Raw genomic sequence first — 17,948 nt, 5'->3', positions numbered from 1 at the left:
TAATTTAAGAAGTCTACAACTTTTGTTTTCTCAAGGTAAGGTTCGAGCTGATTTACCATCTTGTTTGCTTCATAATAATATTGGTCTGTCACATTTTTACATTAGAAAATGTACTTAGATTCTCCAGAGAAAAAAAATGTGTAAATGCTAATGTTAAATGACACATATGACATTACATCGGATATCGATATATCGGCCATAAGTTTCATATCGCCAGGCAGGAATGCACAGGTGTGAAGCAGTGATTTCAAAGCACTGCAACGGGTCACAGACGAAAGAAGCTGAGAGAGCCGCCACATACACAGCATTTAAAACGTCAAATGTAACCTGTGCAAAACATCCAGCCGCGATCGTCCATTAGTTCACCGCGAGGACACGTCGTCGTGTTGAAACCTGCAGTGAAACCGCGCTAATCACAAAGATTGGATCCATGTGTATATGGATACACGACCAGCCTGTCCCATTTGATGAATTGAACATGGTGGACCCTCTTGTAAACAAGTGTAATGCTTAATTGGGTCGTCCACTCAGTTAACAGTCTTTGTATTGAGTTTGTGCTTGAAATGTACTGTAATTCTGCAAACTGTTAATAAATATTTCAATCAATCAATCAAGACATTACCACTCAAAGTAACCATGAGGAGGCTGTACAAGATTTCCACACAAGTTTACTCATCAAAACTGGTTATAAAACTGTAACCAATCTATAAACCAACTAACCATCAAACCTGATAGATGGATGTAAATTATTTTCCTGGGGATCATGGATCCTTTGTAGTTTGGAGATGACTTGACTAGCGATGCTACTGCGGTCGTGTCATTCACACCACGCCCATCGATACACGCCCAACCTCTGTGTTAGTTTTTTTTCTGCACAGATCTCATAATTAGCCTCTATGGAATCGTCAACATGGAAATCCGTTGTCTCTAATAATAATAACTACTTTATTTGTATAGCACCTTTCATGACATGAAATGCAGCTCAAAGTGCTTTACAGAGCAATGGAGAAAAAGGAAAAGAAAAGCAAGGCATAAAACATTAAAATAATAGCAGTAATGCAATACAGTGAGGACATGAATAAGAAGGAATTTAAAAGATTGACTAAAAGCAAGAGTACAGAAGGAGGCCTTGAGCTGTGCTTTAAAAAGGTCTACAGAGGCTGACTGTCGAAGGTATAGTGGGAGTTTGTTCCACGCCGTCAGCCCGTAGAAGCAGAAAGCTGCTTCACTGTGTTTTTTAGTTTTCTTCTATTAACCTAAAACATGAACCTTCGATGAAAAAACAAAGTTGTCCTTTTAGGGTTTAACATGAGTAAAAAAACAAAAGATCAGGAGAATGGGGGCCTCAATTGACAGGATTGATTGAATAGTTTATTAGACATGAATGTAAAACAGCAGAGTTCAGTCAAACACTGATTCCAAAAGGGATAGCACCAACACGAAGTCCTTGCGGTCTTGTTTCCATTCAGGCCCTATGCAATCAATTCATAATAGCAGAGCAACAAAAATCACACTTGTGTGAAGTGAGCATGCTCTTATCACATCACATGCTCAGTCAATCAAAACATTACAAATGCCATTCCGGCCAATCACTTTTGGCGTCTTCACTTTTCTGCCCTCAGTTTTTACCCTCCATATGTACATCAGCCAATCAAATCATCGCTATGGGATGATGATGATAAGCCAATCAAATCATCATGTATGTGTTCACACAAAGACAAAGCCCCATAGGAGGGGCTAATCAATATCAATAACAGAAACCAAATATATCATTACAGAAATAATAAAACACAATGGTCCTCATTCACAAAGGAGAAATACACCAGAGTGTAACGGAAGCGTAAAGGCCATGCGTATAGATAGCGGAAAATCCGTCCGATCACGCTACGGTTAAGTCCCGTGTTATTCAGGGAACCAGGTGTAATCACTTCATTTGTGCGGATCGGCGAGTGTATCATTTCCGCATGTTTTCCAAGCGATTCGCCTGGTGTCGCCTGGTTTGATGGAACATCCACGACCATATAAGGCAACAGGAAATATCGAAATACGTCATCATAGACTGCACAGAGGATTCCCAAGTTTAAATGATATAGGCCTACAACAGCCGCGATGAGCTTGTAGAGCAGTTAATTTTGACAGGCGGGTCTCTGCACGGACAGATCTTCAAGCAAACAGCACGAGTTATATGTATATATTATATTATAAACGAAACTTGCCAACTTGGCACGCATTGCTTCACTCCTTGTTAAATGTCAGAACGTTAATAAGTTAACTGATGTTACAGTTACTTTCACATAATGAGAAAGAAGTTAATTTGTACTGTTCACCACACGACCAAATGCTATATTAAAACTCGGCAATGATAAAAGGCCCTATTGATTAGTCTACTGCCGTGATAGATTCCCTGCCCTGCACTGTCGGATTTGGAAAGCAAATATACGGACATGCATGGACACAGGACATATTTTCTTTCTTTTTTTTCTTGTGGGATTTGGACTAAAGGCTATATTTCCTCAGCTGCAGGTAAGAATTGGCTATTCTGTGTGGCGTCCGCATGTGATCAATATACATTATTATAAATTAATACCACGACGCAAATGGAGGCAGATAGGTGCTTGCAGCAAAGACATTTAGGCCTACGTGAAACTTTAATTGGCTGAGTCTCTGTCAACATGCTGATCAGCGAGTTACAGTGGTAATAATAATCATCATCAACAGCCTTTCTTGTCTGTCTGTCCGTCATGTTTGTGAGTGGAGGTGAGCTGGCTTAAAACTATGATGACTGGCCGACTTTCAAACACGCTGATGCCATTCATTCAAATAGGCTAATGTGGTCTTCTATTTTTTATATAGGGCTAATCCCCCCCCCCCCCTCACACCGACAGTCAGACTGACTCAAAGGAGCTCCGTAACAAAACAATTTCAATAGGCCTATACTGCAGACATTACTACACTAAACAACGTTGGATTCGTACAGTGCAGAATGCAGATAAGTGTATGTTCTTATTATAATTGTGTTTGTTTTTTAACATGCAGCGCGAGTCCGCGAGAGCCGATCTACAAGCTCACAACGCGTTGCACTGCGAGTAGAAAGCTGTCAAGTGAGCAGCGCAATCGCGCATGCTAGAAATATCCTAATAAATAAATAAAAAGGTGTCGGGCTTGCAGGGGCAGTTTCTGTATGGGACTCTAGGCTAACCTGCCTCTAGAATGCATGCATTTAGGCATACAAGTGATACTTGGCTTTTATATAAGCTATCATTTTTGTATGTGCTGACCAATGTTTTGGACACATGCCTACATATTTTATCTGAGATTTGGGGACTTTTAATTGAGTCAGCATGAAGACTAAAGCCTTCTGAATAAATCTACGCAAGCAGTACACGAACCTCTGAGCTGGCGCAGCTTTTAGCGGAGTTTCCGACCAAACAACGTCTCCGTCAAGTTCACGTCCAAGTTCATGAATTCCCACGTAATGTGGGAATCCACGTAAATGCCTGTCCGCTCACGCTCCGCTCATGTAACGTCACTTTATGAGCGTAAACACCGTTGTGAATGAGGACCTATATGTACAGAGTGGGAGAAAGTTAGGAGGGGGGATGATCACCTGTTTAAAGGAGAAGTGATCATTTCCTTTCCATTGGGCCTGCTGAAAGGTGGACTTTCAGGCCCGTTTTAAAAGATGTAAGTGATCTGCATGTTTTTTGAGGGAAGGGGTCAGGGCATTCCACGCCTGGGTGGTCGTGCTGTAGAAGGAGAATTTACACATATTTGTTTTGAAATATAGGAGCAGTATAATAATACATAATATTGTAATTGTCTATCAACCTCCCTACAAACATACAGCTGTTTAATTTGATCCTCCCAGTGAGCTCATTTATAGTGGAAACATTCTTTTTTTTATCCCATGGTTTGAATGTAATAACAGTAATTTAATCTTTGGTCACACCGTTTACAGTGGACTTATTTTTATTTTTCCTGTGAGAACTAGTGTGGACAAGCTGGTGTGTGTTCAGGGCACCCGACTGACTGAAACCCTTGTCACAATGTTTACAATGGAAAGGTTTTTCTCCAGTGTGGACAAGTTGGTGTGTTTTCAGGTGAGATGAATTTCTGAAACTCTTGTCACAATGTTTACATTGGAAAGGTTTTTCTCCAGTGTGCACACGAAGGTGTGACTTCAAATTACTTAGAGCATTGAAACTCTTGTCACAATGTATACATTGGAATGGTTTTTCTCCAGTGTGGACATGCTGGTGTACTTTCAGGGAAAATGATGCAGTAAAACTCTTGTCACAATGTGTACATTGGAAAGGTTTTTCTCCAGTGTGGATACGCTGGTGTATTTTCAGGGAATACAATGCAGTAAAACTTGTGTTACAATGTTTACATTGGAAAGGTTTTTCTCCAGTATGGACACTCTGGTGTTTCTTCAGGTGACCTGACTCACTGAAACTCTTGTCACAATGTTTACATTGGAAAGGTTTTTCTCCAGTGTGGACACGAAGGTGTGTTTTCAGATCACCTGACTGTCTGAAACTCTTGTTACAATGTTTACAGTGAAAAGGTTTTTCTCCTGTGTGGACAAGAAGGTGTGACTTAAAATTACGTGAATGCTTGAAACTCTTGTCACAATGTTTACAGTGGAAAGGTTTTTCTCCAGTGTGGACACATTGGTGTCTTTTCAGGGAAGCTGATGCAGTAAAACTAGTGTTACAATGTTTACATTGGAAAGGTTTTTCCCTAGTACTGTGCACACGAAGGTGTGACTTCAGGGCACTTGACTGACTGAAACTCTTGTCACAATGTTTACATTGGAAAGGTTTTTCTCCAGTGTGGAGAAGCTGGTGTTTCTTCAGGTTACCTGACAGACTGAAACTCTTGTCACAATGTTTACATTGGAACGGTTTTTCTCCAGTGTGGAGAAACTGGTGTTTCTTCAGGGAACCTGACTGAGTGAAACTCTTGTTACAATGTTTACATTTAAAAGGTTTTTCTCCAGTGTGGACACGCTGGTGTCTCTTCAGGTCACCTGACTTTCTGAAACTCTTGTCACAATGTTTACATTGGAAACGTTTTTCTCCAGTGTGGACACGCTGGCGCTTCTTCGGGGAACCTGAGTGGAAAGGTTTTTCTCCAGTGTGGACACGCTGGCGCTTCTTCGGGGAACCTGAGTTCACTGTCAACCCAACAGGTTCCTCTGGTCTTTGAAGTAGCTCCTCTTGTTCTTCTTTAATGTGTGGAGGCTCTGGTTCCTCCTGGAGCAGACTGGTGCTCCTCTCCTGTTCAGGAGAAACCTCCTCTTTACGCACAACCATGTGCAGGATGTCTAGGAGCAGAAACATAACATGATGGTCAACACTGTATTCCTAAAATGTAAATCCATTCTTCTTCCATGTTGCATGTACAAAATGCATCTGTCACCTTAGCTTTTAACCATTATTTTAAACCAGGGATGCACAAACATTTTTGACTTGAGAGCTACTTGGCCAGCTCAACATGACCTACCCATCCAAAACAAGACCCGAGGGAGCTTTTTAATAGAGGTGCTGGCGTTACGTGTAAGCAGTGTTGGGCAGTAACGAGTTACTAGTTACTGTAATATTAATACTTTTTCCAGTAACGAGTAGTATAACGAATTACTCGTTCGGTTATGCACTCATAGTAGATGGTTGTTGCATGGCATGCAAAAATAGAACAGATGTACAAGCTATCAACGGGTAAAAACAGACATGCGTTGTAGCTTGTAGATCTGTTTTTGTTGGCCTGCACATACCTGTGCACAGTTATGACGTAGCGTATGCGTCTGGGGCTAAGGTCTGGGGTCGTGTCTCAGACTCCTTCACTTCCAAAAACAACAGACAGACAGAGACCATGACAGAGAAATGTATCGGTATTATTTGCATTCTTGTCTGTCAAAGATGCCAAGTATATTAATGTCCGTTGTAAACTTTGCGTGTGCAAAAAAACACTTTGTCTAAACGTGTTGAAGCATCTGTTTAAAGACGCACGAGAAACACAGAGCTCCCCCCGTGCAGGCAAAACAGACTGGATTTGATCCGCCAGGACATTAAATGCAGACTATCTGAAGAATTGGCTCGTTGCTGGGTGTATTGTTGTAGACGAGAGGTTAACCTGTCCCTCATGAACAGTTGACTCGGCCTCATTTAGATCCATCATGGTCCGGAGCGGTTGCGCAAAGAACCGCCCGGAGGCAGCACTGTTTAATGCAATGTATTTATGTGTGTTTAATATACGTGTTTTGTTGTTGAATTACTCATGACAAAGTTGTAAAAGTCAACAGTATGTATATCCATAAAATAAGCAAGCATCATGCTAGCAGACAATACACTAGTTCTGTCTTTCAATCATTTTATTATTATTATTATTATTATATTTTCACAATCTGATAGATATGCCGGCTACTTTCTGCTTGCTTATGTTATGGATATAGGCCTACATACTGTTGAGTGTCGACATTTACAACTTTGTCAACAAAAATACTTATACATGCAATGATGCACAAATAAATTGCATTAAACAGTGCTGCCGGGTGGGTCTTTGCGCAACCACTCTGGCATTGGAAAATAAACTTTGAGGTCCAATGTTAGGCTGCCTCCAATCTGAGAACCCATCGGCAAATAAAGGAATAGCAGCGTCCTCTTTTTCCTTGAAATTGGACGAGAGTCAAAAGTCTGTCTTGAGAGGCTGCCTCAAAAAGGTCAGAGACTGTTGCTTTATTTTATGGTTTGTTATTTATGTATACAATACTGTCCGTTTTGAGATGCTGCAGCCACGTGTGTGCAGTTCAGATTGTTGATGTTGAATTCCAAATGTGGAATATGCAGCATAAAAAGGCTGACGAGAGACTATTTTTGTTTTATATCCTGCAATTATTCAGTTTGGCTGATTGGAGACTTCTTATTCCAATGAATTGGATTCAGTTGTAAAAGGAGCTGGCTAAACAGAGATTGTGTTGTGTTGCGGGTGGAAGGGGCCCGGTTGAAAAGTAATATAAAGTAATATGTAACAGTATTACTCTTGATTCCAAGTAATAAGTAATGTAATATTATTGCTTTTTCTAAGGAGTAATAAGTAAAGTAAAGATATTACTCTCCTAAGTAATATTTCCCAGCACTGCATGTAAGACAAACACACTTGGAATGTGAAATAGTGGGAAAAACCCTTCCTCCCATTCTGTATGGAAGTGGTGCTTTTTCAGGTTCTTTATAATGCTACTGCCTCTTGAAAACAAAGCATTTCCCTACATTTAGAAGCCGTGAAGGGAGCCCACAGGCCCTTCTCCATGTCAAGCAATCATGTCACCTTAAGTAGCAGAAGCCAAAAAGAGGGGTTTTGTGATCACACACTCTCTCTCTCACACACACACACACACACACACACACACACACACACACACACACACACACACACACACACACACACACACACACACACACACACACACACACACACACACACACACACACACACACACACACACACACACACACACACACACACACACACTGAGGTGCTGGCTTCAGCCTCTGTTTTCATCATCATCTTCACTTTTCACTGCTAGTAACGTCATCACTTGTTCTGGTCTTTGAAGTAGCTCCTCTCGTTCATCTTTAATGTGTGGAGGTTGAGGTTCCTGCTTGACCAGACTCCCCTCCTCATGTTCAGGGGAAACTACCTCTTTACCAGTGTTGTAACTAACGCCCTTACATCACGTTGCGTTACCTAACGGCGCTACTTTTTGCAGTAACTTGTAACCTAACGCTTTACATTTCCCTATTCCATAACGGCCTTATAGTTATTGTCCGTGCGTTACCTGCGCTATGGCGTTATGTTATTATGTCAACTTATGTGATCCAAGTGAAAAGTCTCCCCATACAGCTCTGTGAGTCTATCTGGCCCCATACAGCGCCGTGAGTCTATCTGGCTATCACAACGCGTCGCGTTGTGAGAGGAAAAAAAAGTCTTGTCTCTTGGAATATTAAGGCGTGACACTCAATGCACTTAAAACAGCTCCTACTTTGCCCTCTTCTTTATCCACGTGGGGGGAATGGGATAGCACTGTTGTCGGGATCCGTATATAAAGTATAAGTGACAATGAGTGAGTTATGAGTTTGTGACACGATGTGTTGCGCGCCCGCAGATCTGCCCTTCATGCAACGAATGTAAACGACAGATCCGCATCGCGCATGGGGGCAGCGGGCAGCCCCATGCGCGATGCGGATCTCTCGTTTTATGGAACGAACGTACCGGTATGCTGTTAGCTTGTTGCTAACGGGACCCCCTCCCCTCTCTCTAACACCTCTCCCCTCTCTCTAACACCTCTCCCCCTCTCTCTAACTTGAAAAACTTTGGCTTTGGGCAGGTGCATGCTATGTTTTGTTGGGCTGCATATATATCCATATATAAAGACCTTTTTGGTCTGAGTGACTCGGTCGGATTTTTTCTTTTCTTTTCTTTCCACCAAATGCCAATAAAATAATTTGGGTCGCACACATTTAATAGAGTCGGTCGGCATCCGGAGACAAATGTATTATTTTGCGTGGCCTTCCCCTCTCAACAGTTCCTTTCAGAGCACTGGTCAGCAAAATACCAATGTGCAGAAATACATTTTCAAAATACCTGAACAGTGAATATACTAAAATGGAAGATGAGCTCAAAAATACATTTGACAAATTAGAATATCTCTCTACCACTGCAGATATATGGACTGCAAACACTTATTTTTCTGTAATGTCAGTCTGGCAAAGGAGTGGTTGATTTACTTAATAATTTACAAAATAGTATTGTTAACTTTACGGTGTAAGAAGAGTGTACTCTATTTGGTATTTGATTATTTATTTTCGTCATATTGCACAGCACCATTTGTTTTGAAGGCAAGTTGAGGCTACAATAAAGATGCCTGTCAAAATTTCTGAACATGTTTTATTGTTCCACTACATTTCATAATTTTAGGAGGGAGTTGTCTTTTCTCTTACTGTGCGACAGAATAAAAAAACCTTCTTTTAAATCGTTTTTTATATTATAATTTTTTAAAGTAAAGTAAAGTAAAGTAACTTGAAAATAGTTACTTTCATAATTTAATAACTAGTAAAGTAACTAGTTACTTTTTTAGATAAGTAACTATAACTATAACTCTTTACTTTTTAAAAGTAACTTGAACAACACTGCTCTTTACACACAGGCAGGTGCAGGAAGTCTAGGGGGGGAAAGGTACAATGAGAGCATTAAATGTTTGAACTTTGAACATTATTTCACGCAGTGTTTAGCTTTGGTAGTTGGACAAACTTCAGCAGAGAGAGAATAAAACCTACTGATGTCCAGGTGGTTTTCAGATTCCTGTTTAACACTCCAAAACCTCTTCACCTTCAGGCTGGACTCTGCACTCTGGCCTGCAATGAAGGAATAGAATAAGGACTTGAATGCGGTTACGTTTAGGAATACCTGGTGCCGAGTCCGACCATTCAGTTTGCAGGATTTGACCTAGGGTGAGCGTATTCTGGGGCGAGAATTATCATATTTAAATAAAACGGTACATACCTATCTTGTACAGCTTCACTACAGGTTGCATCGATGCATAAAGCAGTCCATGTCCCTGGTCCGTCTCTCGCTGTTCCTCTGACAACGTTGATGTTTTGGAGGTCATCTCTCTAGATACAGCAGACCTCTGCCTGTGGTGCTCTGTGGAAATCACCAGTAGAAAGAACTGTTGGCTCTCAGCAACCTTACATTATACCATCATGTAATCAAATCAAACTATCTTAGTATCTACCATACTCTGTTCAGTTGAAAGGTGCAGTCACTAGGTAAGTGCTAATATCGTTGTCCCCCATCCTGATATAAACGCCAGGGGAAACATTTTAATTCAATCTAGGTGTTCTAAGGTTTGCCCATGTGCCCCTGGCAGGGAAATAAAACTTTCGGGCAAGTGGAGTTTGCTTTCATGCTCAGTGCTCCTTTGGGAGGGGACGCAACCGTCTATAAGCACAACACAAGATATCCATCTAAACACCTGAACGCCACAGCACTCTGTCTTCTGCTCTGTGAAATGTCACATAAGAGCACTGTTTACCTATTATGTGCCGTTTTCATTGTGGCTACACTTGCAAATATAAAATAATTGTGTACCCATAATCACATATTCATAGCTATGTAGGTATTCTGCATAACCAGGTATATATTTTTTTAATCGCAAAGCCCCATCATTTTATAATGGACAATTGACTTTTTGAGCAAGTGGGCATGACCTTTTGCAAGTAGAATATAAGATGCATTTGCCCGACGGGACCTCTGAGACCTTAGTGTCAACCCCTAAATAAATTTAAAAATGTCCAAGAAATTGTGAAAAGTAACAAAACATAGCCGATCTACAAGCTCAAAAATGTGTTGCATCCTGACACGTTGTGAGCTTGTAAATCAGATTTATGGGTTTAGGGGGAGTAGGTTAAAAAAAAAAAAAAAAAAAAGGTGTTAATCCTGTCTGTGGCCGATTCTGTCGAAGTACCCAATGGCAGTAGTGAGGGGCAGTAGTGAGGGGGGGGCGTATGCGGTGAAAGCCGGAATTACGCTCAATGTAAACAGGAAGTAAGAACAATGCTGTTAAAAGACGTCTGAAAACTACGGACGAATACATTATACAAGCACCCCGTAGGTCTCTGTAACATTTGGGGCAACAGCACCTTATATTTGTTGCATTTGTACATGTTTGGAGTTTTACGGGCTCAGCTGGTGTCTGCAGTGTCCACAGGGGAAAGAGCTCGTAGATATGAAAATGTCAAATTCGATCAAATATGCTACATAGCGAGTCTTAATTTAAGGCTAGTGTGTAGTTTGATGTTGTGTATGTAACAGACACACCTGCAGTGTGTAGTTTGAAGTTTGTGTCTTGTAACGGTTTCCTCAGTAGATTATTTTGGGTGCCAGGCAGGCGTGTACCTACCAGAGAGGAACTTAGCCTCTCCTTTTTTGTGTAGCCAGGTGGTTTAAGGAAATCGGACAAAGGACTCAATACAAAATAATGAACCCTTAAATTAGATTGAAACAGTTTGTATTGAATGTTTAGAAGCAGGGATGGGTTAGATCACAACATTGGCTTTCAAAGAAAACAACAAAATCAAACATAAATATTCAGAAAAAATATATAAAACAAATAACGAAAACATAGTTGTTTCAGTTCATTTTAAGTTCTGCATAGGCATAATGCATGGTTTTTTTCTTCTTTTTTTTAAAAATTATAATTATTTAGGTCTTGTGGTCTACCTGCACAGCCTGTGTGATCTACTGGTACTGTATATCACAATCTCCCTTTTGGGCACCCCCGTTTTAAACCTTTATTTAGTTTTTTTTAACTGAAATCTTTGCTTCTGCAGGTCCCTGAAACTAAATGTTTTCAGATGGAGGTCCCTGAAACTAAATGTTTTCAGATGGAGGTCCCTGGAACTAAATGTTTTCAGATGGAGGTCCCTGAAACTAAATGTTTTCAGATGGAGGTCCCTGAAACTAAATGTTTTCAGATGGAGGTCCCTGGAACTAAATGTTTTCAGATGGAGGTCCCTGGAACTAAATGTTTTCAGATGGAGGTCCCTGAAACTAAATGTTTTCAGTTGGAGGTCCCTGGAACTAAATGTTTTCAGTTGGAGGTCCCTGGAACTAAATGTTTTCAGATGGAGGTCGGTGGCCAAATACAGATACATTTTGGAGCTCCTTGACATGGAAAAGTTTGAGAACCACCAACATAGAAAATTGTTTTAAGAAAACTGTCATGATTTAGAAGGCATTTGTAGAATCTGGTCTCAGGTCTTGGGTTAAAGAAAGCAAGAGCACATGAAACTTACCGAGGTGTGGCTGGTCTTCAGCTTCCCGTTTAATAGAAACGTCTTCAGGTTCCTTTTTAATAGAAACGTCTTCAGCTTCCTGTTTAATAGAAATGTCTTCAGCTTCCTGTTTAATAGAAACGTCTTCAGCTTCCTGTTTAATAGAAATGTCTTCAGCTTCCTGTTTAATAGAAATGTCTTCAGCTTCCTGTTTAATAGAAACGTCTTCAGCTTCCCGTTTAATAGAAACGTCTTCAGATTCCTGTTTAATAGAAACGTCTTCAACTTCCCGTTTAATGGAAACGTCTTCAGCTTCCTGTTTAATGGAAACGTCTTCAGCTTCCTGTTTAATGGAAACGTCTTCAGCTTCCTGTTTAATAGAAACGTCTTCAGCTTCCTGTTTAATAGAATCATCCCTGGCTGAGTCTGGAGAGTTCATCTTCACCTGGGAGTGATGCATCATGGGTATTTTAGTTCTTATGAGTCTGGAGAGTTCGTCTTCACCTGCAGTCTGGACTCCGGTCTGAAATCAAGTGAAAAAGGAAGGACTTTAATAACTGGAGACCTATAGTCCGGCAGCCGGGGGTGTGGAGTTGGAAATGTGTTAAATCGTTTTTTTTTTTTGCCTAAAATATTGCCTATATACTTACATTAATGAATGCACTTACTGACCGGCTGTCGGTATTGAGCAATTTATTTTATAGGGGTTTTTTATGTGAACATACAAGTAAGACGCGCGGACGCGGGAAGCGAACGCAGCTCGTAAATTGCAATAACAATTAGCGCAGTTAGCTGTCTAACGTGTGCGCAGTTGGCTGTCTAATGTGTGTGTGTGTGTGTGTGTATATCTGTGTCAGACTGCCACAACAGTAGGGATGGAGCCCGAAAATCGGGTCCATTACAAACCCGGTTCGGCATTTATCGAGACCAGAGTATCAATAAGCTTTTGGCTTGTCGAGCCTCTTATCGGGTATAGCCGCAGCTGCTGACGTCATGGGCAGCTCGCTATATAATAAGGGGCAGGCGCGTAGCGTGGATTAAATGATTGACGGGGGGTGGCAGCGCATCTCCGACCGGAGGTGTGAACGTTTTTTGCCGACGTGCGAATGGGGGACAATTTAAAACAAAGGCGGATTACATGCTGTAGTTCAGTACTAACAGAAATGTGCATGCACGAGGGCTGCCAAAGTAGGCTATCTTTTGCTGTTTTTTCGCCACCTCTCTTCAAAGTTAAACTGGGCAAGCTCTAAACTGACTGGGCCACGGTGGTAAGAGGGCCGAGACGCGACGGGTGGTTGCGTTATGGTTGCGCCGTGGAAGTATAGTGGAACGGGTGAAAAAGTTTTGGTTACATGTTTAAACAGACAAGAGGGGAGCTAAATGCAATCAACTAGCTGGGGAGTGCATTTCACATGGGGTTGGGGCAGACCATTGTCTGACCACGGACTTCCACGCTTTCTGCTTCGCATCGAAGACAGCTTGACAGCTTCGTGCTGTGCTGAAATCACCGCCAGCCTCTGGTGTCCTCTGTGAGACATGTTAAGCTGAAGCATCTAGCATGGGAGCTAACGTTGGTCATAAGGATTATGCACACAACCATGCAGTTATCCACGCGTCCATCCGATAGCTTTTAAATGTAAATGTTCCATCCACGGAGCAAAAGCGATATAAGCTGCTTCTTCATTCATTGATTTGTTTGGGCTTTGTTGTCTGTCTGAGGGAGCTGTCTATCGTAAGGCAGATCTACAAGCTCACAACGCGGTGCAACCAGACGCAGTGTGAGCTTGTAGATTGGCTATTTTTGGTGCGTGACACCACCGTACGATGATGTATACATTACGCTTTTAAAGTGACGGTACACAATATTAACAGTTCCCTCTGTCTGTTAGAAAAGTACTGTATTTCAAGTCAAGGCCCTAGTAAAATGTAGTGCAAGGAATGGTTAAAATAAAGAGAAGATTATAGAAAAGATATGCATATTCTTTGTGTGTGTGTGTGTGTCATGGAAAAAAAGAATAAGGTGTTCAGAATGTATTGTCTCCCAGCTTTCCACAAATTAATATCAAATGCTCGATAGTGGGCTCGATAAGGACCCGGCTCGATACGCCTGCTCGATAAGGTGATCGTTATCAATAAAAATGAACGAGCTCCATCCCTAATTTTAACCATCCCTTGCACTACATTTTACTAGGGCCTTGGCTTGAAATACAGTAGTTTTCTAACAGACAGAACTGTTAATATTGTGTACCGTCACTGTAAAAGTGTAATGTATAAGTCATCGTACGACGGTGTCACGCACCAAAGGTTGCACCGCGTTGTGAGCTTGTAGATCTGCCTTACGATAGACAGCTCCGTCAGTCAGACAGACAACAAAGCCCAAACGAATCAATGAATGAAGAAGCTGCTTATATCGCTTTTGCTCCGTGGATGGAACATTTACATTTAAAAGCTATCGGATGGACGCGTGGATAACAGCATGGTTGTGTGCATAATCCTTATGACCAACGTTAGCTCCCATGCTAGATGCTTCAGCTTAACATGTCTCACAGAGGACACCAGAGGCTGGCGGTGATTTCACCACAGCACGAAGCTGTCAAGCTGTCTTCGATGCGAAGCAGAAAGCGTGTAAGTCCGTGGTCAGACAATGGTCTGCCCCAACCCCATGTGAAATACACTCCCCAGCTAGATTATTATTGCATTTAGCTCCCCTCTTGTCTTTTTAAACATGTAACCAAAACTTTACTTTACTTCCACGGCGCACCCGTCGCGTCTCGGTCAGTTTAGAGCTTGCCCAGTTTAACTTCGAAAAGAGGGGGCGAAAAAACAGCAAAAGATAGCCTACTTTGGCAGTCCTCGTGCATGCAAATTAGTTAGTAGCAAAAAGCATGTAATCCACCTTTGTTTTAAATTGTCCCCCATTCGCACGTCGGCAAAAGCCGTTCACACCTCGGTAGGAGATGTGCTGCCACCCCCCATCAATCATTTAATCCACGCTACGCGCCTGCAGCTTATTATATAGCGAGCTGCCCATGATGTCAGCTGCTGCGGCTATACCCGATAAGAGGCTCGACAAGCCAAAAGCTTATTGATACTCTGGTCTCGATAAATGCCGAACCGGGTTTGTAATGGACCCGATTTTCAGGCTCCATCCCTACTGTTGTGGCAATTGTCGGGCTCCATCCCTAGTTAAAATAAAGAGAAGATTATAGAAAAGATATGCATATTCTGTGCGAGTGTGTGTGTGTGTGTGTGTGTGTGTGTCATGGCAATAAAAAAATAAGGGTGTTCAGAATGTATTGTCACCAAGCTTTCCACAAATTAACCGGCTCGATAAGCCTGCTCGATAAGGTGATCGTTATCAATACAAATTAACAAACTCCATCCCTACACAACAGTGCTTCGTTGTCTAACTAACGTGTGTGTACCACACATAGCTGACTAAAACCACACTGCGCCCCCCCCCCCTATATTCACCTATTAGGGTAGATTCCCGTCCAACACAAACATTAAATTCCCCCTGACAATGAATGGAGAATGTTGCGCCAGTGTCTGAGCAAATAGGCATAGTATATATTTTATGTCATGATGTACGACGATAAGAGCGCCCCTCACTTCACACACACACGTGTGTTTTTGTTATGATTATGAACACACTCTTTTGCCGCTCCCTAAAAGCTCAGTGAGATGTTCAGTTCAGATCTAGCCCAGATGAGTGTAAGAGCACCACCCTTTGGTCAACAAGAAAAGTACAACCAATTAATCTATGTGTGGTGAGGAACAACAAACCAATACTGTGTTAAGATTTGTTATAATGGTGTGTGTTAGGGTTACATTTCAATGTACACAATATGACGTTAACCATTGTTACAATGGTGTGTGTACTACTGTGCACCACAACACAACAGGACATTAACCATTGTTACAATAGTGTGTGCACCACAACACAATAGGACATTAACCATAGTGTGTGCACCACAACACAACAGGACATTAACCATTGTTACAATAGTGTGTGCACCACAACACAATAGGACATTAACCATAGTGTGTGCACCACAACACAACAGGACATTAACCATAGTGTGTGCACCACAACACAACAGGACATTAACCATAGTGTGTGCACCACAACAAAAAAAAGTCCCAAATGTACGTTAGCCTATGGTGATATTGAGCAGGGTCTAGGTTTACTGCACACCCCCTATTTTCACACCGTGTCAAGTAGGCCTCCCCTACCGTGCCGAATCAAATGTATACTACTTTGCATAACAACAGGACAGCTTTAACTGTTTATACCTGAGCGCACAGTAAGCATGCACACTTACAGCAGTAGGCTATGGCTCCAGTAGGCTACTGCTGCTGTGCCGTTCTGCACACAAGAAGAATGCCTCCTCCAGAACAGATTAATTTGTCCAAAGCAAACTTTTTAGTTTAGCTAGTGTGCAGTAAAGATGTTTGTCTGACCATTTTAAGTCTACTTTTGTGTTTGTGTCTAAAACTCTCATAGGCCTACACTATTTAACAATGGGTTTAGGCTATATCAGCTGTTCTGTGTTCTGCGATGCGCACATGCACGCGCGTGCGCACGTGGCGTCATTAAAACGCCGTGGTACCAGTAATAAAAACCACCATGACACTACTGCTGGTGACACGAGGTTAGCAGAGCAGGCAGGCAACAAGCCATGTTAGCCAATAGAGCTAGCTCTCTTTGAACTAGCCTACTGCTTGTCTAGGATAATTTACAACAAACAAGCAGACATGAAAGCAATACTCGTCATGTTGTTCCATGCTAAAAGATGAGTCAATTATATAAAATATAAATGTAGTCAAAACAAGGTGAATCCGTAATTCTTACCTGCTGTGTTTCAGGGTTGAGCTGCTTAACGACGACACTGTAATCAAACGAAACGTTTTACTTTTGTTATTTAAGTGTTTTCTAACGACACTGCTAACAGCTAGCTGTGTGTGTGTGTGTGTGTGTGCGCGCCTATATCTAAGGGTTGTGCGCATGCGCACTAGCCCTGCTGGAGCCTGGAGCGTGCATGCTGCACGTAACATAAACGGTCACTAGAGGGAGCCATGATACAGTGTAATACAGTGGGGAGCAGCTTTAGAGCTGAAAACTCTCCCAGTGAGATTTACTAAAATATTTATATCAAGTATTCTAAGCCTAGAATCAATCCATCCAGGATCCTGGTGAGTCATGACCATAACACCTCTGATTCTGTGAGAAAACAAACAACATTGCATTTTTAATTATATGATTTACTACATTTAATAAATGCTCTTTGTTTAGCGTTTTTCATTTATTCACAGAATCAAAGGTTGGTCATGATTCACCAGGATCCTGGTTTTAAATATTTTTAATAAATTAAAATATACATATTTTTTAAAATAAATGTATAAATATATTTGGAAAAAAAATGTCGATTTTTTTTCCCAGTGGGTCCAGAAAACCACACCCACTTCTATGTTCTATACTGTGATGTCATCAAAGTCTATCTTCACTAAATAATTTTATATATAAACTTAGAACTTAGAATTTGATGAATCAAATCTAACAATTCAATGTCAGTCTCTTCCACACACACCACACATACTTTTCATTTCTACTAATATGTATTTTTACTTTTTCATTCTTTCATACTGTGTATCCATTGTTGTATTATTTATGTTGCCAAATGATTTTTATGATGTTTTTTTTCCTAATTTTGTTAAATTAGATTAACCTTATAAACCCCAACAGGGTTTTCTAAATCTCACCCTACAATATGTTGTTGTTCCAAATGTGTTAATTGTTTTTAGATGTGCAAATAATAAATAAAAATAATCCTATGCATCATAGGAATTGTAGGCTATTATAGCAAATACATTACACCAATATTCCCTTTATTCTTACTCCAGCTAATCCAGCTCTTCCCATTCCCTCCTTTCATCTGTAGCCTATACTTCCTGCAGTACAGCAGTATACATATTTATTGATGAATTGAAAATGGAGGACCCTGATGTAAACACTGATGATGTGTCCAAGTTCATGATGTTTAATTAACTGAAGAACTCTGGGAGTTGCAGTACCAGTGTCACTCCCTTTGATGTCAAGAACTACTCAGTTGT

At 41.2% G+C, this 17,948-nt stretch overlaps 1 protein-coding gene across 1 annotated transcript; it reads right to left on the bottom strand.

Moving 5' to 3' along the window:
- Nucleotides 1-1,349: 1,349 nt before the first annotated feature.
- Nucleotides 1,350-16,796, bottom strand: LOC306926411 (uncharacterized protein). The gene is made up of 5 exons (XM_079505680.1): nt 16,690-16,796; nt 11,856-12,357; nt 9,562-9,702; nt 9,336-9,413; nt 1,350-5,329 (listed from the first exon to the last, which is right to left on the bottom strand). The coding sequence occupies exons 2-5, from the start codon at nt 12,295-12,297 to the stop codon at nt 3,933-3,935; spliced, it is 2,058 nt and encodes a 685-aa protein (XP_079361806.1). The 5' UTR covers nt 12,298-12,357; nt 16,690-16,796; the 3' UTR covers nt 1,350-3,932.
- Between the last annotated feature and the right edge of the window lie 1,152 nt (nt 16,797-17,948).

This window comes from Electrona antarctica (assembly GCF_951216825.1).
Source record: "Electrona antarctica genome assembly, chromosome: 7".
Taxonomy (NCBI): domain Eukaryota; kingdom Metazoa; phylum Chordata; class Actinopteri; order Myctophiformes; family Myctophidae; genus Electrona; species Electrona antarctica.
Note: the sequence above shows the minus strand (reverse complement) of the source record. Positions and strands in the feature narration are given on the sequence as shown.

Bases quoted from the DNA above. Each gene is read 5' to 3' on its own strand.
- LOC306926411 (XM_079505680.1), bottom strand. From the start codon at position 12,297: ATGATGCATCACTCCCAGGTGAAGATGAACTCTCCAGACTCAGCCAGG. The intron at 9,703-11,855 runs GTAAGTTTCATG...TGATTTCCACAG, and splicing joins TGAAGACCAGCCACACCTCG to AGCACCACAGGCAGAGGTCT. The intron at 9,414-9,561 runs GTATGTACCGTT...CCTTCATTGCAG, and splicing joins AGTGAAGCTGTACAAGATAG to GCCAGAGTGCAGAGTCCAGC.